Source organism: Amphibalanus amphitrite, unplaced genomic scaffold (assembly GCF_019059575.1).
Source record: "Amphibalanus amphitrite isolate SeventyFive unplaced genomic scaffold, NRLGWU_Aamphi_draft 000730F_arrow, whole genome shotgun sequence".
NCBI classification, from domain to species: domain Eukaryota; kingdom Metazoa; phylum Arthropoda; class Thecostraca; order Balanomorpha; family Balanidae; genus Amphibalanus; species Amphibalanus amphitrite.
Window position 1 is genome coordinate 62,501 of NW_024882224.1, and position 25,950 is coordinate 88,450.

The following is a 25,950-nucleotide window of genomic DNA, read 5'->3' on the forward strand; positions in this document are numbered from 1 at the left end:
GCGATTTTGGCAGCATCGTGTTTGCCTTGATCAGGCGCGTCGAATGATATACTTTTTGTCCGGGTCAGGTCAACTTGGGGTGTTGACCTCAGGTCAAGGTCAGGTCAGCACCCCCAGGTCAAGAAGTTGGTCGAAAGAGGTCATGTCGCATATCATTCGATTCAGCAGGTCTTCCTGAGTCTATTGGTGGCTTTCCCGACTCGCTAGCTCTATTTGATCGGGAGTTATTGACGAAAAACTAATATGACCTTGATGACGTCATAAATGACGTCACGGAAGGTCAACATTGCAAAAGTGATGCATCTAACCTTGCAAGGAGTGCATCAAACCACGATTCTGTGTGCTTGAGATAGTTGGAGATCGTTCCCGGCGCCAGAATAGCAGTTTGAATTTTTCCCCATTGACTTGTAATGGTGAGGTCACGAAAATGACCTGACCTCATATGACCTCTAGGAAAAATCCGAGATATACAAGTTGTGAGACTCATAATGGATACTAGATCCTGCAAGTTTCATTTCCCTGTGACATCTCCTCTGGCAGTGAGGGCGTTGCGAAGTTGCGACATCTGAAGACCGTGCAGAGGTTCACTTATGACGTCATAGGTCAGTGACCTGACCTGACCCAAAAATGCGGTTGGTGTCAAAACATGCGGCTTGGATCAAAGGTCAGGTATGCCAAGTTTCAGCTCTCTATCGCCAGCGTGTTCGGAGCTATCGCGAAAAAACCCTATGGGGGGGGGCGGCACCCGCCCCCCCCCCCCCCTCGGCCGGCGAGGGTTAAGGTCACTAAAGGTCAAGGTAAGGTCAATGACCTCGGTTGACCTGTAATGACTTCTTGCACTTGTATGCCTTTTCGGGGTATTTTGATGCCCTGAATTCGAATTTGCTATCCATTTTAGGCATCGTCGGTTGCTTCTTGTAGTTCATTTTGGGTCAGGGTCAGGTCAGTGACGTCACACGCCTGACGTGACCCAATGCACAAATGACCTTGCTGACTTCCGATGCTCCCAACGCATCATTTTAGAGTTATGACATCGAAATACACACCAAACGATAGAGAATTGATCAAGGATCACGATAGTGTAGGTTTCAAGTCGATATCTCTTACCGTTTTGCCGCAATCGGCGCGGAACTCTGAAAAAGTTAGATTTTTCCGAAAATTTGACCTTTGACCGGTCATAAGTAGGTCAAATGTTGACCTAGGACCAAAAAATATACCACCAATCGCGAGATCTCGTTGAGAGCAATCCGTTGGTCTTTCCCGCTAAGCTCTGCGACGCTCCGTTTTCAAACGCCAGGGGGGTCGCACCAACCCCCCCCCCCTCTGCATGGGCGAAGGTGGCAAAACACCGTTTACGGGCGAGGGTTAAGAGACCGGCTGGTGGGGTGCCGTGTACAGTGCACGCTGTACAGGTCAGTTAGAAGTATCCCCTCGCACTCCAGCATGTGCAAGGCTCACTCTCGCTAGTTCGTCACTCCAAAGAGCGTCTAATTCATGTGTGCGAATAGTGTGTAAGCTCGTAGTGTGTAAATGTATCCTCCCCGTTGGACTGCAGTGCGCCGCGGCTGTCCCAGCTCAGTGAGACGGCCTGCAGCGGTGCACGGAGCGGCTTCCTGACGACCCTCCCCGACCGGCAGACGTGCCCCTGGGCATCGGCTGCTTCTCGGGCCTGCCGCCGCCGGCCGACGCTCAGGACGTGGACACCAACGACGTGCCGACGTGCCTGGTCCGCTGCCACGGACTCGGAAAGCCGGTGGCTGGTGAGTTAGACATCGCCGACGCTCCATTCATACGCGGTAACATCAGCCGCCACAGTTAATCCAGAGTTAGCCTGTGTTTAGAATCACGCTTCTAGTCTGAAAGTTTGGCAGTTTGGCGTTGGAATGCTTGCTACAGTGTAAGAGGGTATCTTACCTGTGGCTACGTGATGCTATCTCAAATAAATGTATAATACACTTCCATTAGCCATAGGATCGAATTGCCTCGGGCAAATAATGATTTCCATTGAGTTAGTTTTGGATAAGTGTTTCGGTTAATAATCTAGTCCAGCAGACAAGGGGTGATATTTCTCCGGCCTGTCTCGGTGCTCTGAGCCGTGTGTGTCTGCAGCGCTGCGCGGTGCCAGCTGCGCCTGCCTGGATCAGATGCCGTACGCCAGTCTGCGACCCTCACGGTCTTGCCACACCCCCTGCTACGGGGAGCGCTGGATGTGTGGCGGCCAGGACGAGCACAGCTTCTACACCGCCAGTGAGTCATGCCCAGACGCCCCCGCCGCCGCAGCTCAGACGACCAGAGCGATCTTGGATCCAGAACGCTGGTCGAGCGTAGTAATACAAGTTGAAAATAAAAATAGTAGGTACCTAGCATAGCAATTAGTATGCAGAGCTAATGACTAGTCTGTGGCTCCTCTCAAAGTTTGTAGCTGTATAAAAGCTAAATCCATACCAAAGCTGTCATTTCCGCCACCAACCACCAGCCAACTGACTCTCATCGAACACCAAAGCTCCTTCCAAGACATTAAAATCAATAATCCCTACCACAAACGGGCCTTGCCACAAACTCCTTTCCTAACTGCCACCAGCACCGCTGTCGAATCCCCGCCGTCAGCGTTGACCCGCCGCGCCCTCAGCACTGACCCGCGTCCCGCCGCGCCCTCAGCACTGACCCGCCGCGCCCTCAGGCTGTCCCGACGGCTGGCAGCGCGTGGGGCACTTCTGCTACAAGAAGTTCGCCGACGCGGCAGCTGACACGGCTCGAAAGGCGCACGCGCTGTGCACAATGAACAACGCCGAGCTCTTCAACCCCCGCTGGTCGTACGACTACAATATGGCATCCAAGTTGCTAGTGTGAGTGAACAAATATGCTTTAGCCAAATATTTGGTGGCGATTTCTGAGATGGCCGTCTTCATTTCATCCCGTTCCACCTTCTCTTCAGTAGGTATGTTCACCTTTCATGTTAATCTTTTACATAATTTATCTTTATAACTCTTTCTTAACATGTTGGTGAAGTTCCCAATTCAGTGTTCGTTTAACCCGCGCATTACTTGGGGGGAGGGGGGGGGGGGACTGGGGCTCTACAGAGCCCCCCCTCCCCTCCGCTTTTCGGCAATGTCTTCTTAACCGTTTGAAGAATCAACACGAAACTTGCGGTACCCTCAGCGGCATTATGGCATTACTTGACACCTTTTGTTAAAATTTCAACTTTCTAGCTACAATAGTTTGGCCGGAAATAACGTCAGAGTGACGTCATGTCGGCCGATTTTGATGCACAATATTGAATTACGGGAAACGCCCTGAAGAGCTCAGTTTTAAAGCTAGATCCAATTTCTTTGCATGAGGGGACTACAAATACACGTAGCTATCAAACTGCTATCTCGAATTTTCGAAATTTTGAAAATTTCGAAAATGTGTATTTACAATTACAAAAAGATATATTTTTGATTTTTACAGTTTTTGATTTTTCGCAAAAACCGGAATATATGTGATAGAACACACAATGAGACTACACTAGCAAGTTTTAGCCCAATATCTTGAAAAGTTGCCAAGTTATTTGGATTATTGTCAAAATTTTACGATTATGTATATTGTATTTTTCAAAACCATTTTTCAGTACGTTTTTGACATTGTACAGCAATATAAATGGCACCATCGTGTATCTGAGCTCAAACTGCATCTGATAGGCACATTTCCTGTTGAAAAAATTCACTTTCAAAATTTTACCTCTCCTGACCTAAAAGTGACCTGACCTCCGGTAAATTCTGCTGAAAATAGCCTCAAATGACACAGACGACATTGTTTTCGAAATTTATGAGTAAAATGGACCACAAAACATGCGTCACGTGACCGATAAATGATATACAATTTTCGTGACCTAGGATGACCTGGCCTTGACCTGAAAATTCGAAGTAAAAGTTCGGTACCCTCAGGGTATCTAAGGCACATATCAAGGGGTGCGTAAACCAAAAATGAGCCTGATCGGTCTTGTCAGCCGGCGGTGAAAGCCTAAAAATTGTGAACAAGCAAAAATGCTGATAATTTTTACTTTGACCTGACCTGTGACGTCATCGGTGACCTCGAGGTCAATGAAAATAGGTTTCCTTCGACAGTATTTCCAGGGCTATCAGACGCCGTTTGAATTTTGACGATCAGCCTAGTAGCTTCGGAGGTAGGAGGGGGGGGGGGGGCTCTGGAGAGCCGCCCCCCCCCCCCCCCCCCCCCAAGTCACTCGCGTTATGGAAAATACCCCATTCATACGCGGGTTAAGTCACCGAAATTGAATTGTACCGACATTGCGCTAAGTGGCTGTGCATTGAAGAACATCATGCCGTCAGAGCGCAGGAAACACTATGAATATCGATAATGGACGGGGAGAGCTGCTTAGCAACGGGGTGGGACCTGAGCTGACTGGAATAGGATGTCAGTTGGCTGGAATAGAGTAACACTACGAGTATAGTTGAATGGCATGACCTCTATTCTCAGCTCTGACGGTGCCAGTGCCTTCCTGGGTTTCAAGATCATCAGGAACCCCGCTACCGTGTACACCTTCAGCGGAGAGTTGATGACCGATTTCGAGGAGATTAAAAGCCTGACCAAGCTGGGGGCCGACGCCGACTGCGTGGAGGTGGCCCGCAGCGGCACCACGCTGACCGCCTCGGGCGCCTGCACCGCCTCCGCAGAGGTCATCTGCCAGCAGCCTCTGGGTCAGTACGGCCGGGACGGAGCGGCGCCTGCAGACCCGACTGGCCAGCTGACACAATCCGCCTGGCCAGACAGTGGGATACATCTGCAACCCAACCCGACAGACTTTGATAAGTTGTAACATGCCTTTACGTAGTTATCTTATTCCCTCTCTCGTATATAACATAATATGCTGCCTCTGAACAAACACAGGAGAAATGCAGTTGAATAACCCAGTAAACATGCCGACGTCGGCCCGACGTCGGCCGACGTCGGGGTGACGTCGGCAACTCGGCATCAGCATGCCGACGTCGGCCCGATGTCGGTCCAACCTCGGCACGACGTCGGCTGGATGTCGGATATGCCCGCATGTTCCGACGTCCAGCCGAGGTCCAGCCGACGTCGGGCCGACGTCGGACCGAGATCAATTGCTGAGGTCCAGCCGACGTCGGGCCGACGTCGGGGCGACGTCGGACCGACATCGGCCGCTGTTTTGACCGTTAAAATAGTATAAAATACATGTTTCATGTTTCATAAAGAGCTTCTGTATTCAAAATATCCTCAGGAAACTCAAATCTTCCTCCACGCCGCAACCCCCTGATCCGGACTGGACGGGAAACTTTATCCCATTTGGGATTGCCCGTAAGCCGAGCTCGCCCGTAGCCGGGTGCGGTGAGTGCTTGGGGGCTGCTCGGCCTATCCTTTGGTCAGGCTCAGTCCCGGCAACTCACCAGGGCCGGGCCCAGTTCATATAGAAAGGCCAGTCGGCAAGTGTCACTTTGCCAAAGTGCCACTTATCAAAGGGACACTTTGGGAAACGTTGGTGCAGGTGTGTAAGAGTGGCTATATGAATCCATTGTGGGGTTGCCCTTTCCAATAAGTGTCACGTAACAGCAATGGGACCAGGGACTCTATATGAACTGGACCCAGGGTGCTCGCCAAGAAGACCACTGTCTCCATCCTATGATCCTTCCGGCTCTGAAATGGTCTTGTCAGACCGAAAGGGCATAACCCAACAAAACAAACCAAACCCGTTAGCTGGCTGCGTGGTGTAGTGGTAAGCGCACTAACCTCGCATTCGAATGACACGGGGTTCGAATCCCATCGCCGGCTGATGCTTTTGGCGTGTTGTTCCAGTAAACATGCCGACGTCGGCGACTGGGGGGCTCGAATCCCGCCGCCGGTTGATATTTTTGGCGCGTTGTCCCAATAAACATGCCGACGTCGGCCCCGTCGGTCCAACGACAAACGATCTCGTCAACCTCGGCGAACGATCTCGGCCCGACGTCGGCTCGACGTCGGCTGGACTTCGGCTGGACGTCGGAACATGCGGGCATATCCGACGTCCAGCCGATGTCGGACCGAGATTGAACCGACGCTGGGCCGACGTCGGGCCGAGCCTCGGCCCGACGTCGGGCCGACGTCGGCATGTTTACTGGGAAGGAATGCAATCGGACGTGATCATGTTAATCATGTCGCTACGTCACATATTCATTTCTTGTTGCATTCACACACCTCGCGAATACACACCTGTACCATATGATAGGGCGGCGTGTGACCCGCCATCGTGGTGTCGGCAGTGCGCGGCTGGGGCACGCAGGAGATCGCCGAGACGGACGACCTGGTGATGCGGACAGCCTCCAGCGGCAGCGACGTGTTCGCTGACCCGTCCCAGTGGTGGAGCCCGGCGGCCGACGACACCTCCCCGCGCCTCGTGGTGGGTGACAGTCGCACACACCGCATGCGGCCGATTGTCGAAATGACAGTGCATTGTTGAACCAATGATTTATTTTTTTCGAAAACAAAAGCAAGCTCTCCACAAAGCACGTACAATGTAAGTACATACATACATTGTACATTTCGACGGTATTTTAAGCAAATCTCTAATAGATTGCAGGTAACAATAAGCCTCACTTATATATTTTAGCGCTCTACAGAACTACAAAGTAGTTCAGGTCAGATTCATAACATTAGTTTTGGTGCTACCAATTATTCATGGTGTACCTATGTTGCGACCCGTGACTATTTAATAGCTACTTATTGTTACAGTGGGAATTTTCTCGCCAAGTAATGGTCTCCGGATTCAAGATTTCCAGCAAATCCGACAAACTGATGGAAAGCTTTTTCTTAAAGTACAAAGAAGATTACCTGAGCAACGATACTGAGCGATTCTACGCGACTTCAGAGGCAGGAGACATTTATGTAAGTTTGAAAGGGCTCCTCCTTAAATTCCGGGCAGTGGAAGGAAGTACATACAGGGTCATGAGAACGAGTATATTCATTCAAATTGTTACGTGGCGCAATACGATGGAGATGAACCCGTGACTTGACCATTTTTATTCATAGCTTCCTGATTGGCATTCTTTTCTAAAATTACTTTCAGGAATTTAACATCACCAGCGGGCTCCAGCTGAGCGGCGAGTTCACGGCGCACATTCAGCTGGCCTACCCGAAGGTGTCCAACTGGTTTGCGCTGCTGCCGTCGCGGTACGTCGCCGGCGCAGAGGTCAAGGTCACGCTGCTCGGCTCCACTGCCAGCGAGAGCGTCACTGTCTCCGAACGGCCGGGCGTGGCCGGTTCAGGTGCATATCCCAACCCTCCTCACACAGCTCTATCATCGAGCTATCCAATGTGCACAGTGTGCCAGCTATCATGGCGTATTTTTCACGAATTCAGTAGTTGGTTAGATTGTTTTCTGTTGTAAATGACGTCATAATATTGGTGTGTGGCTGTGTGCTCAAAATAGGATAACCAATATTTGTTTGATGTTTTTGTTTGTACTACAGGGTGTCTCAAAAAAAGTGTCACGGTTTTGAACATCTCCCATTTCCTAACCACATGACCTACATCGTTCAAATTTTCCTGAATTAGTGGTAATAGTATGACATTTTGTGTGGCAGAATTTCAAGTTCTTAGGCAAAATGGTTTTGCACCGGAACAAAAAATCAAAAAATCTCAATTTTGGGTGCTATAGGAGATGGTATTAGCACTGTCTGCCGACGATTTCGGTAAGACTTCGGCTTTTGCTTGTTGCACCCAACAACGTGTTCGTCAGTAATTATCTACAACTATAAGAAACCAAAAAACGCCTTGCAAAACAGACAATGAAATCGCAATCAACCATTAGTCTCAGGACAGCGCGGTTGCCATGCCTGAATCTTCCGTCAAAAGCTGCAGTCGCTGACACCGTGCAAAGGACTTGTGACACACTGCACATTGCGCACACCCAGAAGTTCTGCATGTTTGAGTAGAAACTTTAAAACTGTCCATCAGCTATCGTTTCTTCTCTTTGTGTGTTTCGGAACAAAACCGAGTAGAGGATTTTGCCATCAAGGATGCCGTCGACTGTCAAAGCATGGAAACTCGCGCCGTCTGAAAATCAATCAGTGTTGATCGTTGCCCATGTTTGTGGCTGTGTTTCAGCTTGCTGCTGTGCTCCAGATGTCAGTTGTACACGATGTTCTTACCTATAAAGGTTTCAAAAATGTATTGATGAGCTTGTTTCTGGATTCATCAGGCGAAAGGGGCCCAGACTCTTCAGGATCGACGGCAGGCCGTGACGTACCATCTCCTACAGCACGAAAATTGAGCTTTTTTATTTTTTGTTCTAGTGTAAAAACCATTCTGCCCAGGAACTCGTAATTTTACCACATAAAATGTCAAAACATTGCCACTAAATCTGGAAAATTTGAATGATGTAGGCCTTATGGTTACGAAACGGGAGATGTTCAAAACCGTGACACTTTTTTGAGACACCCTGTAAATATTTCAAGATTCTGTTAGCATGTGAATTGTTATGACCTGTTAAGACATTTAGCAGTGAGCCAATTGATTGCAGTAGCAAACCGAGAACCGTCCATTCGCTATTAGAAAAAAAAACTCAACAATGCTCGTTTTGCACAAGCATATAATTACCTTCTTACGTAAGATAGCAGTTCTTTTTCAAATAAGTACGTAACAAATTTTTTATCTGTCTTCACATAAAGGTAATACGGTCAAATTTGCAATCTAAGATGATGTGACCCTTATTGGAACACATATGTCGTATGGTTTCCAAGGTGCACAAACACTTCAATTGTTTTCCATCCCATCCGTGTTTAGATCAAAATCTACCCAGGTTGTTCCGTGCTTGTTCCAGCGGCATTGAATCTGACCGAAATTTGCCGAGATGCCGACCACAGCGACCTTGAAGGTGAAGGCTTCCAATTAATGAACGCGGAGCCGGAGCTTTGGCCGGGCCACTCGTCACTGATACATGTGAGTGCTCCTAGTACCGCAGCGGAATAACGAACTGACCTTCCGGCCCTGGACTCGGAGCAAATGTTTGTATTTCCGCTGTTCTTCGCCCTCTCACCTTCATCACAATCAGTCTGAGGAGGACGCAAAGCCGTCATGGGCATACCCATAAAGTAAGAAACGTTTTCGACTAGGTGCATCTGATAGTATAAAAATATGGCCATTTGCAACGTGTCAATGCTTTATTTCCTAGCTCCTTAAAGTGATTTCATATTTCTAGTGGAACAACTTTCGCTTTGTATCTCATCACAAAAAGTCACTTTTGAATGAGACAAAAAGGGATACATTGCCATAAAGTACTATGCCCTATTGTGACCTGTTCATGCAATAGGTACGAACGATCATTGTTACATGTGCGAAATAAACAGTTTCCGGTAGTCAGTGAAAATGAAATGCTTATTTATTTTTTCCCTACTAAAACACAGGGATGATCTCCATGCGATGTCTCCTCTGTCAACAGGCATACAAGAAGGTCCCCGAAATGGCGTACCAAATTTGTCAGCCCCGCACTCAGTGTCGCCGAACTGGAGACGGAAATGTACTCTGTACACCGTATAGAGCTATGTGGTACACCAGGAAAGGTACGGTCCCACATCAGACATCGCTGAGATAAGCAGTCGATAAAATATAAATAAATATAACATACAAATAGACTGAGGTTGACGTCGCATAACTAGCTAAAACCGATGCTTTGATGGCTTGATGCTAAACCTCTTTGCTTTAGAACCATCACCCCAGACAGCACTCACATCACCTTTTCTTCGGCAGCTTCGCGCACGTGCGCGGCCGGTTTCCACAACGTGGTGGGCCACTGCGTCACTCCGTCTGCCCAGGCACTGAGTCAGGAGGCCGGCGCAGAGGCGTGCTCCAGCGTCCCGGGAGTACCGATCGAGTTCAACAGCGCCGCCGAGTTCACCCTCTTCAGGCTGATGATGGTCACACACCAGATGAACGAGTCCATCTACATCGGAGTCCGACGCAGCGGCGATGGCTTTGTGAGCGGCGCCGGGGAGCCTTTGGTAAGGGTGGCGGTAGATGCGCCGAGGTGGGGGAACCGGGTCAGGACGTGGGGTAGGCCGCAGATATCAGAAGACGGTAAAGCTCAGACTTCCGTAGTTTATCAGGTGTTTGGTGTGCTGCATTTATCGTGGTGCAGAAGAGAAACAGCTCCACCTTTTCACTGAGGGAGAACCCGGACCAAAGGGCATTTTCTTTTTATCGGCTAAATCTTCATTTCCGGTTTGATTAGGCACGAGAGTAATTTAACTTTATGGACATTGTTGAAAGACAGGCTCTGCACGTTCTTACGGCTTCCTCCGTTAGCCTTGTTTTAACCATCAGAGGGCAGCCAGTAGCCACTGCTCAGTACTTTCCAGATGCGCGCAGCGCGTGATTAAAGGCATTTTATTCCGCTATTTTTGAGGCTGGTTCCTTCGACAGCCGCCCGCCACGCAGTTCCACCGGATTTGGGCGCCGAACGAGCCGGCCTCCACCGGCGACTGCGTGATTCTGGATCCGGAGGTCGACTTCTTTGCCCGCGCGGTGGATTGCAGCACACCGTACCCCACATACTGTCAGCCGAGAGGTGAGCGACGAATTGCCGGCTGGACTTCGGTAGGTAGCGCAGTAATAACGTCACAGAGGAAAGTGATGTTGCAGGCTCATGTCCCGATGCACCGCTTGTGGATATAAGTTAAATCGGCTTTTTCAAAACTCATTTACACAACACTAACAAATTTCCTACTAACCAATTTCAGCACCACGCAACTGTCCGGCTGACTTCGAGTACCAGGGTGACAGCTACAGCTGCTTCCATTTCCACGTGGACACGAGCCGTGTGTGGGACCACACCGCGGCCAGCGAGGTGGGTGGGCACAGGTGCCGGATAATCGCGATAAAAATAAGAGACGGCGAGAGCGTAGCTGCTTTACTAATGAAGAGCCTATGATACTTGAAGCAATAATATGAATAAACACTCAAAACAATGGTCTTACTACATACAATATACATATGTATAATGTATATGTACATTGTATATGTTGACTGAAATAGACAAATACCTACTAATTGTTAATTGTGTTTTTCTATTGAAAAATAACTGGATACTTCAAGAAGCTCTAATGTAAAGGGGTGTACTAGGCTGTGTTGTTGGTGCCCAGCATGAAAATAAGCATTGAACAATTTAAGTGAAGACTTCGACGTACTTTGCATACGAAGCTTCTCGCTTTACTTGGCATTGTAAGAGTGCCCGTCGGTATCCTCAACACTGCCCGCTCTCGCCGCAGTACTGTCGCCACAAAGGGACGTCACTGGCCGTTCCCAGGGACCAGCAACAGCTCGACTTCATCAAGGACCTCGTCGATCGAGTCATCACAAAGGCCGTGGACGCAGTACGTGTTCGGTGTTTATCATTGGTCCTGCGTTTCTTGCAACAGGGCTTTGTGTGGCGATAAGGGTGCTTCGTTTTTTTGTGCACCTTTTTCATTTCTTTTGAATAATCTAGAAAAATCTGACTTCCATAATGCTGTCTGTTCACTGGGATGCAACTTAGCCTGCCATAATGATATCGTAACCCACTGTGAGGTATAACAGCCGGTGAATGAATGAATCGAAGAAAAATGATACTGGCTAACCATAATAAAAACATAAACGTTAAACCGACCAGTTTTCCTCATTGTGGCGATTTTACGACCCCTTTTGTTGTGTCAGGGTGGCTCGGACACGGAGCATACAGGAGCGCTGGGAGCCGTTCTGCTGAATGACGACGGGGACGACCCAAATATCACCGTCACCATCAACAACATCAGGTGGGCTCGTGCACCGACCGGAAATCGGCGGCAATCAATCCATATGTTAGTATACGTTCATATGACACAGTCCAAGGGCTTAAAATTAACGCTTATAGTCATTCACAAGTAATAATGGTTCATGTTGGAAAGAACCTCTCTGCATTCGAACAGTAAGCGATGGCTCGATGGTTAACCCTCGCCCATGTAGGGGGGGGGGGTTGGTGCAACCCCCCCCCCCTGAGGTTTTTCTTAGCTACACGCCGAACCGTTTCAGATAGCCTGCTCAAATTTTCAGTACCCTTAGGGGCATCCTTTGCGCAACTTTTGGTAAAATTTTTGTCAAGGTCATGTTAGGTCACGGAGTTATGACGTCATAAAGGGAACAACCTCCGGCCAGATTTACGCTAAATTGGAGATTGCTTCACATTGGTATAAATGCCGACTGACCTGACACACTGATGGATTGTTTTAGAATCACAACTGGCTGATTTGACATTGGCAAAATGTCCGTTGACATTTTTAAGGTCACTAAAGGTCAAGGTAAGGTCAGTGACCTCGGTTGACCTGTAATGACTTCTTGCACTTGTATGCCTTTTCGGGGTATTTTGATGCCCTGAATTCGAATTTGCTATCCATTTTAGGCATCGTCGGTTGCTTCTTGTAGTTCATTTTGGGTCAGGGTCAGGTCAGTGACGTCACACGCCTGACGTGACCCAATGCACAAATGACCTTGCTGACTTCCGATGCTCCCAACGCATCATTTTTAGAGTTATGACATCGAAATACACACCAAACGATAGAGAATTGATCAATGATCACGATAGTGTAGGTTTCAAGTCGATATCTCTTACCGTTTTGCCGCAATCGGCGCGGAAATCTGAAAAAAAGTTAGATTTTTCCGAACATTTGACCTTTGACCGGTCATAAGTAGGTCAAATGTTGACCTAGGACCAAAAAATATACCACCAATCGCGAGATCTCGTTGAGAGCAATCCGTTGGTCTTTTCCGCTAAGCTCTACGACGCTCCGTTTTCAAACGCCAGGGGGGGTCGCACCAACCCCCCCTGCACGGGCGAAGGTGGCAAAACACCGTTTACGGGCGAGGGTTAAATGATAGGATGGCCTGGAATCTAAACTGTGATTATTTCGGTGGTAGGATTTAGGACGTGATGTGCTGTTATTTCAGATACATCACACACAACCTAACTACATCGATCGGATACTCGTCACGATACATTGAATATTCATGCGTTTTTTTATTTCAGCCCACAACCAACGAAAACCTCCTGGAATTTGCTGAAAGAGTCCATGTCGTCTTCTAAGAGCTGTGCATACACCGTCCAGGGGTCTGATATAGAGCCCAATGAATGCATCGGCAGTGGGTCTCACATAAACTATCCCGTTTGTCAATATCACGGTAAGTAATGCATGCCATAAAACCATATATTCATTTTGGCAATAATCCACAGCTTAACCATATTGCAGATTGATTTTACTGATGCCTATCTGATTGGGTTGGCTAAGGAATACACAGCAGCTTTTACACGGCATTGCCACCTTTGTTAGTTACGCCAGTGACTCTCGTGCACCGCTTGCGGCAGCGTGCTACGCGCTCAACAGCTCAGCCGAGTGCGTGTTCCCGTTCCGCTACAAGGGCCGCGTGTACGGTCACTGCACGCGGCTGGATAGCGACGACGGCAGCGCCTGGTGTCCCACCCAGCTGGTGAACGGCGAGGCCAGTCGCACCAACGGCTCCTTCGCCACCTGTCTGGACTCCTGTCCCGGTGAGAGGCCGCCTGTCTGGACTCCTGTCCCGGTGAGAAACACACAGACCACCTATCTGGACTCCTGTCCCGGCAGAAAAACCACCTGTCTGGACTGGTGTGCCCCGGTGAGAGGCCACCTGTCTGGACTCCTGTCCCGGCAGAAAAACCACCTGTCTGGACTGGTGTGTCCCGGTGAGAGTCACACAGCACCTCTCCACGCGGTGATGCAGTGTCCGGTGGGCAATGTCCCGTGGGTTTGGCTGGTGGGTTCCTAGCTCTCGGGTTGGGAGCGTCCGTCGGGTTTCCCTCGACTGACCCCCCCCCGCTCTCGTGCCAGTGCGGCAGTGTCCGGTGGGTTTCCTGGAGATCGCCGCGCCGCCCCGCTCGGCGCCGATCTGTCTACTGCTCAGCAGTTACCGCGACGAGGAGGTCCTCATCCCGCCCAGGACGCCCGGCCAACAGAGGGACTTCTGCGAGAGACTCGGCTCGCGGCCACTCACCCTGGAGTCGCCCTTCCACTACGAGCTGATCAAAAACAACGTGTCGAAGGTGTTCCCCGAGGTAAGAACGCATGGACTTGTACGATACGCATATAGCGTCTTGGTTAGTTAGATGCTGTTGGGAAGTATGTATGTAGGCATGTATGGAATATGGAAATATGGGATGCGATCTGACAACGCATGAACAGGCGCATGAACACTTTTAACCCTCGCCGGCACAGGGGGGGGGGGTTGATGCAACCCCCCCTAAGGTTTTTCGCGAATAACTCGCGTAAAAAGCGGCCGATCGCGACGAAACTTTCAGTACCCTCGCATTGATCAATTTTACACCTACCCTGAAAATTTCATGACCCTGACCCCAATGACCTTTGACCTGTGACCTCTTTTCTGTGACCATGTTTGGCCGAAATCGCGGTTCGGCGCATGTCGGCTCGCATTAGCCGCGCGTTTGCAAGCTTTTCGTGGTTTCAAACGTTCAAGCATGTGATTTGATGTTGCTCCCATGCATTAGGGTGGGTGTCAAGGTCACCTGAAGGTCAGGTCAGGTCATTGACCTTTGGTGACCTCGGGTGACCTCGGTTCACTTTTTCGAGTTTTACATGTTTCTAGGCTAGTTTTTGGAGCTGAATTCGAATTTAGCAACCATTTGAACATTTACGAAGTAGTTTTGGTGCCTTCGTAACATGTTACGAAGCTGTCCGAGGCGGTTGACACGTATTACGAATACCCGTCACAACCCCTACCGGTTGACCTGACCTGACCTGACCCGACCTGGTCTAAATGCTTAAAGACATCATCTCTGATCAAAACTAACACGATATTCGTGATCAGCACCCCGGAAAACCACATAGCAGCCACACTTTACGACTTTCTAACAGGTCCCGATTTTCCCGGTTTTCGGGTCATTGACCTGACCTGGAAGGTCACCAGATGACCTAGGACCTTAAAATTGGGTATCATCGGCTTCCTCTCGTGACGGGCAACACGCTCGTTTTTTTCCCGCGAAGCTCTAGCTCGATCAGGGGCCAAACGCGAGGGGGGTCGTACCAACCCCCCCCCCCCTTGTGCCGTCGAAGGACTCAAAATGGCCTGTGCCGGCGAGGGTTAAGCCGGTCCCGTAGCTCAGTCGGTTGAGCGTTGGACTCCGCGTGATGAGAGCACGCGTTCCCGGTTAAAACAGTCCGAGTTCGAAGCGCGACGGGCGCTTGACGTTTATAGGCCTCCTGACGGGTATGGTTGCGGTTGGTGGCAGGCCGTAGCCAGGCGAAGTCAGTGAGGGGACCGGCCTTGCGCGGCTGTGTGCGCACGTTAAACTTTGGACTCTAAATTCTGCCATAGAATCGGAATTGCGCGATCGGAGGGTAGAGGGCAGGGTCACCGCAACAAGCTTCGCTTAGTGGTGGCTCTGTCCTTGTGAATCCTTCCTATCAAAAGTTTCGGACTAAATTAAAAAAGTAAGATTAGAGGTCATCGAGTTCGAAAATGACATATTCTTCTTGCTCCCGTTTTCAGCCATGCGGTCAGCTACTAAATTGAGCACAAGATATGCTGCCCATGTAAATGCCTGTCTTCTGCACTTCGTTAGTCTGTCTCTGTCTGTGCTTCCGTCTCTACCACTGCCTCCCTCCATCCCGCATCTCTCTCTCTCTCTCTCTCTCTCTCACTCTCTCTCTTTCTCTCTCTCTCTCTCTCTCTCTCTCTCTCTCTCTCTCTCTCTCTCTCTTTCGCTCTCTCTCTCTCTTTCGCCCTCTCTTTCGCTCTCTCTCTCTCTTTCTCTCTCTCTCTTTCTTTCTTTCTTTCTTTCTTTCTTTCTTTCTTTCTTTCTTTCTTTCTTTCTTTCTTTCTTTCTTTCTTTCTTTTTCTTCTCTCTCTCTCTCTCTCTCTCTCTCTCTCTCTCTCTCTCTCTCTCTCTCTCTCTCTCTCTCTCTCTCTCTCGCACTCATTCACAGCATCTAATGCCTGCGATGGGGATTTCTCTTCCAGTTTAAGCAGTACGTGGCCTTTGGCGGCTACTATTGGAACGCCGCCGACCCGCACCTTATCCTGGACTCTGGCCGTCGCCCCTCACCCCGAGTCCTGGAGCTCGTCAAGAGCAGCTTCGACGACGCCCTGTTGGGGACGTACAACACCACGTGCGTCGTGGTGAGTAGCCACCGCTGCCGAGACAGGGGTCGTACATATAGTGAATTACCTACTTTGTGCTGCAAACCTTGCCCTCTAGAAAACACGTAACAAATAGTGCATGTGTTTTTCCGTGTTTTTCTACTTGTCTCTATCAATATAAACCTTGCCCTCTGATCCCACGGCCCTGAAAGGGTCCCCCTGAATTCCCCCTGAATTCCCTGAATTTGATTTTTTGTTCATAGGCCTATGAACAAAAAAACAAAATTCAGGAAATAAAACATATCGGTAAAGCGCATTCACATATATCTTCGGTAAATCGCCGGTATGGAGCTTATTGAGGCAACGACAAACATTTAGATGTAACAAAACTGAACTCCAGCAGCACTTTTATCACAGACTACCTATTGCTCACCATCCATTGTTCATAAAATAATGACAACAGATTTGTTTCGACCCAATGATGCATAAACATCACATATTGATGTTTCAGATGAAAGGCGACACTTTCCAGAACGTGCCTTGTGACGTGGGAATGGCGTATCACGCATGTGAAGCGAATGGTAAGCAGTAAGCACAGCTACAGTTGATAATTGTCGATAAGCCAGCCATGCATTCATTAGCGCAGTTGCTCTCTCCCTCCCTCCCCGTCTCTCTTTTTCTTTCTTTTTTCTCTCCCCCTTCTGTCTCTTCTCACGCCACTGGCATTAAAACGCAATGCGCCAATGTCATTTAAGCATACATCATGACTTGATGCTTTTGTATACGCATCCTCGGCTATCAGTTTAAAGCTTTTAAACAACTTTACTTATCGCCCGGATGGTTACTTTGATTTCCCACAGCAGATTCGCAGCAGAGTCTGAGCACCCTTTGCGCCCCGTTGGCTGTTGTTGCGATGTGTGACGGCGGTCCCCGCCCCGGTTTCCGCTGCAGTGGAGTACACAGAGTCAGGTCCTGCGGGCGGCCAGCTCTGCCAATTCCCGTTCACGTACGCCGGCCGAAACTACTCCTCCTGCGCCGAGAACACGGACCGTGGCCAGGCCTGGTGCGCTACCGTCGTCACCGGCGACGGCCTGGTGGACGGAGACAACTGGGGATACTGTCCTCCCGGCGGTGAGATAACTGGGGATACTGTTCTCCCGGCGGTGAGATAACTGGGGATACTGTCCTCCCTGTGCTAGGATAACTGGGGATACTGTCCTCCCTGTGCTAGAATAACTGGGGATACTGTCCTCCCGGCGGTGAGATAACTGGGGATACTGTCCTCCCGGCGGTGAGATAACTGGGGATACTGTCCTCCCTGCGGTGGGGTAACTGGGGATACTGTCCTCCCGGCGGTGAGAGAACTGGGGATACTGTCCTCCCGGCGGTGAGAGAACTGGGGATACTGTCCTCCCGGCGGTGAGATAGCTGGGGATACTGTCCTCCCTGTGCTAGGATAACTGGGGATACTGTCCTCCCTGTGGTAGGATAACTGGGGATACTGTCCTCCCGGCGGTGAGATAACTGGGGATACTGTCCTCCCGGCGGTGAGATAACTGGGGATACTGTCCTCCCGGCGGTGAGATAACTGGGGATACTGTCATCCCTGTGCTAGGATAACTGGGGATACTGTCCTCCCGGCGGTGAGATAACTGGGGATACTGTCCTCCCGGCGGTGGGGTAACTGGGGATACTGTCCTCCCGCGGCGGTGAGAGAACTGGGGATACTGTACTGTCCTCCCGGCGGTGAGATAACTGGGGATACTGTCCTCCCGGCGGTGAGATAACTGGGGATACTGTCCTCCCTGCGGTGGGGTAACTGGGGATACTGTCCTCCCGGCGGTGAGATAACTGGGGATACTGTCCTCCCTGTGCTAGGATAACTGGGGATACTGTCCTCCCTGTGGTAGGATAACTGGGGATACTGTCCTCCCGGCGGTGAGATAATTTATGATACTGTCCTCCCAGCGGTGGGGTAACTGGGGATACTGTCCTCCCGGCGGTAAGAGAACTCGGGATACTGTCCTCCAAGCGGTGGGGTAACTGGGGATACTGTCCTCCCGACGGTGAGAGAACTCAGGATACTGTCCTCCTAGCGGTGAGATAAATAGGGATACTGTACTGTCCTCCCGGTGGTGAGAGAACTGGGGATACTGGCCTCCCAGCGGTGAGAGAGCTGGGGATACTGTCCTCCCAGCGGTGAGAGAACTGGGGATAATGTCCTCCTGGCGGTGAGTCAGTGCAAGAAACGAATGTGATGCTGGTTTTCTACAAATACAGACCGGTTTGAATAACGTCAGCTAGTGGCTTCAGCTCCAGACCCTTCGAATGATTGCAATTTGCATCAACCTAACATCTAGTATCATGTACTAAACTCCGCGATATCGGTTTTAGCTGGCACACATACCATATCGGTACAAGTAAATCAACAATCTGTATCAGCTGGTTATCATTAACTACTTACTTTTATTTCAATTTAATTGATGCTGATACTCATGTGCCAGCACCATGCACACAGCGGTCAGAACTGAGCAGTGTGGCCGGCTGGTCGGTCAGAGTAGCTGCCCTGAGCTGAGCAGTGTTACCGGCTGGTCGGTCAGAGCGACTGCCCTGAGCAGTGAGCACTGAGCAGTGAGCAGTGTGATCGGCTGGTCGGTCAGAGCGGCTGCCCTGAGCAGTGAGCACCGAGCAGTATGACCGGCTGGTCGGTCAGAGCGGCTGCACTGGGCAGTGTGACTGGCTGGGCTGGTCGGTCAGAGCGACTGCACTGAGCAGTGTGGCCGGCTGGTCGGTCAGAGTGGCTGCCCTGAGCTGAGCAGTGTTACCGGCTGGTCGGTCAGAGCGGCTGCCCTGAGCAGTGAGCACTGAGCAGTGTGGCCGGCTGGTCGGTCAGAGCGGCTGCACTGGGCAGTATGACCGACTGGTCGGTCAGAGCGGCTGCACTGGGCAGTGTGACTGGCTGGGATGGTCGGTCAGAGCGACTGCACTGAGCAGTGTGGCCGGCTGGTCGGTCAGAGTGGCTGCCCTGAGCTGAGCAGTGTTACCGGCTGGTCGGTCAGAGCGACTGCCCTGAGCACTGAGCAGTGAGCAGTGTGGCCGGCTGGTCGGTCAGAGCGGCTGCACTGAGCAGTGTGACTGACTGGGCTGGTCGGTCAGAGTGGCTGCCCTGGGCAGTGTGACTGGCTGGGATGGTCGGTCAGAGTGGCTGCACTGAGCAGTGAGCACTGAGCAGTGTGGCCGGCTGGTCGGTCAGAGCGGCTGCCCTCTCCCGGCAGACGAGCGGACGGTGGCCGGCCCGGCCAGCCCGGAGCGCTGCCAGTTTCCGTTCATCGCCGGCGGCGTGCGCTACGAGCGGTGTGACTGGCTGCACCGAGCAGTGTGACTGGCTGGGCTGGTCGGTTAGAGCGGCTGCACCGAGCAGTGTGGTCGGCTAGTCGGTCAGAGCGGCTGCCCTCTCCCGGCAGACGAGCGGACGGTGGCCGGCCCGGCCAGCCCGGAGCGCTGCCAGTTTCCGTTCATCGCCGGCGGCGTGCGCTACGAGCGGTGCACCAAGGTCACCGGGCTCACCACGCCGGACACGGGTGGACGCTTCTGGTGCAGCACCGCCAACGACGCGGCCGGCGTCATGACCCGTCCGGACGCCTGGGGCGAGTGCCACGAGAACATCTGGCCGCCCGGTGAGACGCCGCCGCCGCCGCCGCCGCCGCCCCTAAGCATAACCCATGTCTGTGTGAAATAGGCATTCGCAAGTTGAGCAAAATCATACATTTTTTAAAGACCCCCAGACAAAGCGAAAGATTACCAAACTGTCCCATATCAACCGAGTACGTAATGCGCAGTGCGCACCTATGTGTAATGCACATACATGCTATGATACCTATGCTTGTATATACGTATAATAATTCATCGATAAAACAATCCAACATTTTAAGAGTGGGTACAATATTTACGTCTACCTACTCATATAATTGAATGCACATATCTGATATGTAAGTACCTACATGTGAATCATGCATACTTTTCACCTACATATATGTAGTATAGGTATACCTATATTGGACACAATTTTTTGTCTTCTGACTTCACATGATACTTTTATATGCTTATTCGACAGATAACCCGTACTGCGATGCACCGTTTGAGGGCAGCGGAGAGGGCAAATGTGCCTATCTCCATCACGAGAAAATCACCGATGACACTGAAGCTGCAGGAGTGTGTAGCAATATCAACGCTGAGCTAGCTATTCCATTCTCCAAAGAACATCAGGTAAGATGGCCAACTGTCTCTGTGGGTCTGACTCTGACTCTGTCTGCTCCAACGTGCGTCTATCTCTGCCTTTATTTATGTCAAACTTGTCGAATTTTATATTTTTCCGCAAGCCAAGATAAAGAGGATTCCTCATGGCTCCGAGTGGAAGATAAGGATATCTTTTCCAAGCGGGTTACTGAAAAACCGAGCGACGAAGGAGCGAGGTTTTTCTGTAACACGCGAGGAAAAAATATCCGATCTTCCACGAGTGAGCCATGAGGAATCCTATATCTTTCTATGTTGAGGTTTATTGCTAATTAATGAAATATTATATTTAAATGCATTCATCTATGTAAAAATAGATTCAGAGTAGTTTGTTCTTATTTCATAAGTTTCATCCATAGTTAAACAACCATTATAAAAATGTCGTTCGGGTATTGACCCATCGTGACCCATCATCACATGAGCTCTTGATTTTTCGCTATGAACCCTCGAGACCTTATCTTTGCATCTCAGAGGGATGCAGATATAACAAATTCTTATCTTTGCATCTCAGAGGAGTGCGAGATAGAAAAATCCCTGCACTGTAGACCCAATGGCAAATAAACCTCAACTAGAAAGATATCTCGTTCAAATACCATTTTGCTGGACCCCAGAAAGGTGAAATCCAGTAAATTTCTAAGCAGGAGAAAACTTTGTCGAGATACGAAAAGGTACTTGATGAATTCATAGATGTCGGCATCTACATATGTAGTTAGAGCATTAACCCGCGCCCCACTGGGGGAGGCTATTCATAGCCCCCCTCCCGTTTTTTCTGCAATAACTTCTAAACCGCTAGACCTACCGCCACCAAACTTTCAGTACCTTCGGCTGCATCAATTTGACATTTTGTGTCAACATTTGAACTCCGTATCTATCATAGGTCGGCCGGAAATGCCGTCAGAGTGACGTCATGTTCGGCCGATTTCGACGCAAAACATTGAACCACGGGAATCGCTCCCAAGAGCTCAGTTTTTTTAGCTAGATCCAATTTCTTTGCATGAGAGGACTCCGCATAGATTGCGCTATGAAACTGCTATCTCGAATTTTCAATTTTTTGAAAATTTAGAAAATTATATATATATTAAAATTCAAAATTTGTATTTCTATCTTTTTTCAATAACTTTTTGACATTTCGAAAAAAAACGGAATATATATGATAGAAATAATGCTTATGACTTACTCAACCAAGTTTTAGCCAGATATCTTCAAAAATGGCCAAGTTATACGCATTATAGCAAAAAATTTCACAATTTTATTTTTTCAAATCAATTTTTTGTACGAATTTGACATCGTACACCAATATAAATAGCACCATCGTGTTCCTGAGCTCAAACTGCATCCGATAGACATGTTTTTTGTTGAAAAATTTCACTTTGAAATTTGACCTTTTTTGACCTGATAGTGACCTGACCTCAGCTATATTCAGATAAAAATGGCCTCAAATGACACAGGCGACACCGAATTCGAAATCTATGGCCTAAATAAACTATAAAACATGTGTCACGTTACCGACTTATGACATAAGATTTCCGTGACCTATGATGACCTGACCCCGACCTGAAAATCAAAGTACAAGTTTCGTACCCTCAGGGTATCTAAAACATCTGTTCACGAGTGTGTAAACCAAAAATCAGCCTGATCTGACATGTAAGACGGCAGCCAGAGCCCAAAAAGTGAACAAGCCAAATATCGATAATTTTTACTTTGACCTGACCTGTTTTTACTTTGACCTGACCTGTGACGTCATCAGTGACCTCGAGGTCAATGAAATTAGGATTCACTCGACAGTTTTTCCGGGGCTATCAGATGCCGTTTGAATTTGACGATCGGCCCAGCAGTTTCGGAGTTAGGAGGGGGGGGGGGGGGGGGCTATGAATAGCCCCCCCCCCAGTGGGGCGTGTTATACACAGACCCCAGTGGGGCGCGGGTAAACTGTATTTCGTTGGAATGCCTACAGGACCTTTCAGATGTTTCTTTTATCTTCCCGTGTTTATTACAATGAAATCAATGCCTTTTCCAGGAAGTAATTGACGAATTCATCCAGGAGAAGGACAAAACATATTTTCCAAACTTTGACTACATCCGCACCTCTGGCTACAAGAGCAATGGTCAATGGTTCTGGAATGGTGGCCTGGATATCGGTACGTAGTTACTCGATTTTACACATTTCTCGTGTTACTTGAAGTTCACCGGCATTGGACTCGTGAAAACCCAAGTGTGTGCAGTCTGTTATATACAGGGTGTCCCAAAAGTAAGGTCATCATTTGTTTTGGCTACACCGCCAAAAATACGCGATGGATAGAAATAAATAGGACATCATATGAAAGAGCATTTTATAAAATTCTATTCTGATATACATATGAGTCAATACATTGGCTCGTAGCCCCACATTTGCTGCTTTTCTGCATGGCTACCATTTCGGGCCGCGTGCACGAATAGACTGCGTTTTACTTCTTCCACTATTCTGGAGCGATTCTCTGGTGAGATGCCGCCTATGTTTGCTCGGAGGGATCATCCTTTAGTTCTTCCCGGCTCGTTGGGTTGTCCTAAAAGACAACCTTTCCGTTGTGTACCCAGATAATAAAAATATGAAGGTGTAACGTCAGGTGACCGCGGAGGCCATTCAATGGCGTTGCCCTGACTGAAAATTACGCGATCTCACATCCACTCTCGGAGACAATGCATGATCTTCAGGACGGTGCAAGGATGGTCTCCATCCTGCTGAAACCACTGCTGATTGATGGAGTCGGCACAGCTGCGTTGCGACGAGCGGAAGAACCACTGGGAGGACTCTCGGCCACCTCTCTTGATTTATTTTCACCCGATTCCCGCTGTCGTCCTCAGGACCTCGAAGCACAGGTGGCTAAGTATACATGCCCTGTGCGTACATTATACCTTTTTCTGACGTTTTACCGGTTGAGGCGAAACTATGCATGAGTTCAGAGATAGGGCGAGCTGATAGGGTCTGCTTAGGGCCAAAAACTGGGCGGTATTTACCCTTTGTTTTAATGACGGACCCTCTCTAAGAGTTGAATTTCGACCTTCTCAGTTGTATGCCTACTGCTCGGTGTAGTTATGATCAAAAATGGTTTAAGCATGCAAGAAAATAATTTTATGGATGTACCTTGCACGTGTTAAAATTGGAAGTGATTCGGACTCTTAATTCTCGAGATATTTAAGTTTTAAATCATGACCTTACTTTTGGGACACCCTGTATATGATATTGTTTGCAATATCCTTGTCCACACTGACCCGCGAGTGACTTGCCCGACCTGTGACCTCAAAATTCCACTTTCAAGTACCATACTCATTCGAAACGTCTGGTCACGTTCTTTCGTTTGCCGCCTCGCGCGTTGCGTTGCACCCATTGGTTCTCGAGTTATCGTCTGGGGGCGTTTAAAGCCCCCCTCCCCCAGCAACGACGTTAAACGACGGGTTAAACGATTCGATTACGACGCAAGCATACAATTATCTGTGGGATGCATGTCACCATTTATCTCTTGCCGCCCACAATAAGTTCGGAAACTAACGCGTGTCGCTCGCTTCCCGGGACTGGTTAGCCAGACCTGTGTCCAAATGTAAGTACGTACGTTTACCTGTATATGCATTATGCAGTTACATGCAACCCGCAAGTACTTACGTAAATCCACCAGGTCATACTCGTATACGCCCAGGCAAACGACTGACTGTTTTAGTATCCTTGTGTACTGGCGCCCGTCCCTTCTCTGATTGCTCCTCCCTGTCTCCATACGTGCAGGATTCTTCAACTGGGCGGCAGCCGGCGAAGCGGCCAAGGAGGGGTGCGTGTTCATTGACACGACCGTGGGCCCTCCGTACCGCTGGGTGGTGCTCGCCTGCGACACGCCCGCCTACACCGTGTGCCGCGCCGCCTGTGCCGACGGACAGATCACGTTCAATGGTGAGCTTGGCGCCCAGCAGCAGCCCTGCAGGCACGCCGGGCGGTCCGACAAGGCTCCAGTCAGCATCAGAGCTGCCCATCAGTCCCATCGAGGACCGGCCTCACATTTGGTGATAGTCCTGGGATGAAGTCGTAGCGCCCAGTGCATACCAATAGCAATCAGTTGAGTCGCAGCTCTTTGAAAGGGGACAAGAAAGGGGGAAGCATCTACCTCCAGTTATAACTGCCGCCCCCCCCCCCCCCTGGTCCTCTTTCCTCGATGCCTTCTTGATTGATCTCTAGCAGTCACAGTTTTGCGGATTCATGGAAACGTTTTGGACGAATAAGATGTAAGTACCTGTGAGAAGTGATGCACCACGGAGCGATGTCGCCTCCGAAGAGGCCGACGCCCGCCTTGCTGCCGCCCACAGGTCGGTGTCTGGAGGTGAGCACCACGACCGTCACTGTCAGCGTCCTGGCCGAGGCGGCGTGCCACGATAAGGGTCAGCGGCTGTTCACGCCCTCCAGCGACGCCGAGCTGCGTCAGCTGCAGGGTGTGATGGCCGCCCAGTACCCCGGCAAGCTGCCGGCCATCATCGGCCTGACCGAGTGTCGGTTCTCGTTCGCCGACCTCTGGCGGCGGAGCCGCGCCGACCGGCAGGTGCCACGCACAGTGTGAGTGACGACCGCCGTCCACCGGCCGCTTACCACAGGGCAGCGAACGCCTCAACCCGTCAGCCACATCCGGGTCACTAAAAATCCAAACTTTTTCAAAGCAAAAAACAAAAAACAATTAAAGACATGTAATGGAGAAAAACTACCAATTAATCCAGAGTGTCGAGCGCTCACGTGCATTGCAGACACAGCGTTATTGTGTAATTTTGTTTTGAATGGAAATAACGTTGAACCAGTCGACTAAATGCTAAATTTCAAGATACAACAGAACCTAAGCTGTCATGTCATGAGTAGATCTGTGATGAACTCAAGCGAAGCGGTAATGTAAGGTGTCGTGGCGGTTCCACTTATTCTTCTTGTCTATTATTGTTGTTAATTTGACTGGCGCTGCCCAATTTGACGACGAAGGTTTATGTGTTCCGTGCTACTTTCCATTTTTACTAATAAGTTTTTTATTTTTGCTAACCACAGAGACGGCAAGCTGGCTCGCTGGGCAATTCCTGGTACCAATTATCAGTATGATCAGCCGTTTCCTTGTCTGGATGAGACCTCTCAGGGCTTGTATTTCACTCTGGAGCCGCCCTCGGCTCCGCAGCCAATGACGGCGTATGCGAACACCAAGTCGCTCAGCCTGAACTACATATGCGCCCCCGATTTGACGGGTGAGTATGATTAGTCCAAGGCAGTCGTCACCTTCGAGCGATGTTAACGAACGGCCATTGTGGCAGTCCTTGTTGCGCGCAGTGATACGATTTTCTTCCACCTTCACAGCGCGATTCGAGCCTTTTTAGTTCCTTGTTGTCGCCTTATTACTTATTATCTTTGTTTTCGGACTTCCTTGTTCAATTGAAAAGGACACTGTACGTGGAAGGCTTGCGAGGTTAATACATAATATATGCGTACGTAAAAACATACATGATGATAATTAACATAAATGGAGAGAAGATATTCGATTG

At 49.7% G+C, this 25,950-nt stretch overlaps 1 protein-coding gene across 1 annotated transcript in view; it reads left to right on the forward strand.

Moving 5' to 3' along the window:
* The window catches only part of LOC122365317, a 57,429-nt gene that overhangs the window by 12,869 nt on the left and 18,610 nt on the right, over window positions 1-25,950 (forward strand). Inside the window, exons 9-35 of the mRNA XM_043336442.1 lie at window positions 1,638-1,760; window positions 2,110-2,247; window positions 2,681-2,846; window positions 4,480-4,700; window positions 6,258-6,394; window positions 6,727-6,879; window positions 7,061-7,259; window positions 8,816-8,934; window positions 9,434-9,554; window positions 9,742-9,992; window positions 10,414-10,558; window positions 10,731-10,837; window positions 11,259-11,363; window positions 11,683-11,780; window positions 13,028-13,179; window positions 13,364-13,546; window positions 13,866-14,089; window positions 16,012-16,170; window positions 16,643-16,712; window positions 17,083-17,262; window positions 19,407-19,507; window positions 19,553-19,808; window positions 20,246-20,397; window positions 22,442-22,562; window positions 24,179-24,340; window positions 24,751-24,994; window positions 25,466-25,656. Coding sequence (XP_043192377.1) covers window positions 1,638-1,760; window positions 2,110-2,247; window positions 2,681-2,846; window positions 4,480-4,700; window positions 6,258-6,394; window positions 6,727-6,879; window positions 7,061-7,259; window positions 8,816-8,934; window positions 9,434-9,554; window positions 9,742-9,992; window positions 10,414-10,558; window positions 10,731-10,837; window positions 11,259-11,363; window positions 11,683-11,780; window positions 13,028-13,179; window positions 13,364-13,546; window positions 13,866-14,089; window positions 16,012-16,170; window positions 16,643-16,712; window positions 17,083-17,262; window positions 19,407-19,507; window positions 19,553-19,808; window positions 20,246-20,397; window positions 22,442-22,562; window positions 24,179-24,340; window positions 24,751-24,994; window positions 25,466-25,656 — 4,278 coding nt within the window. The remainder of the gene's footprint in view (window positions 1-1,637; window positions 1,761-2,109; window positions 2,248-2,680; window positions 2,847-4,479; window positions 4,701-6,257; window positions 6,395-6,726; window positions 6,880-7,060; window positions 7,260-8,815; window positions 8,935-9,433; window positions 9,555-9,741; window positions 9,993-10,413; window positions 10,559-10,730; window positions 10,838-11,258; window positions 11,364-11,682; window positions 11,781-13,027; window positions 13,180-13,363; window positions 13,547-13,865; window positions 14,090-16,011; window positions 16,171-16,642; window positions 16,713-17,082; window positions 17,263-19,406; window positions 19,508-19,552; window positions 19,809-20,245; window positions 20,398-22,441; window positions 22,563-24,178; window positions 24,341-24,750; window positions 24,995-25,465; window positions 25,657-25,950) is intronic.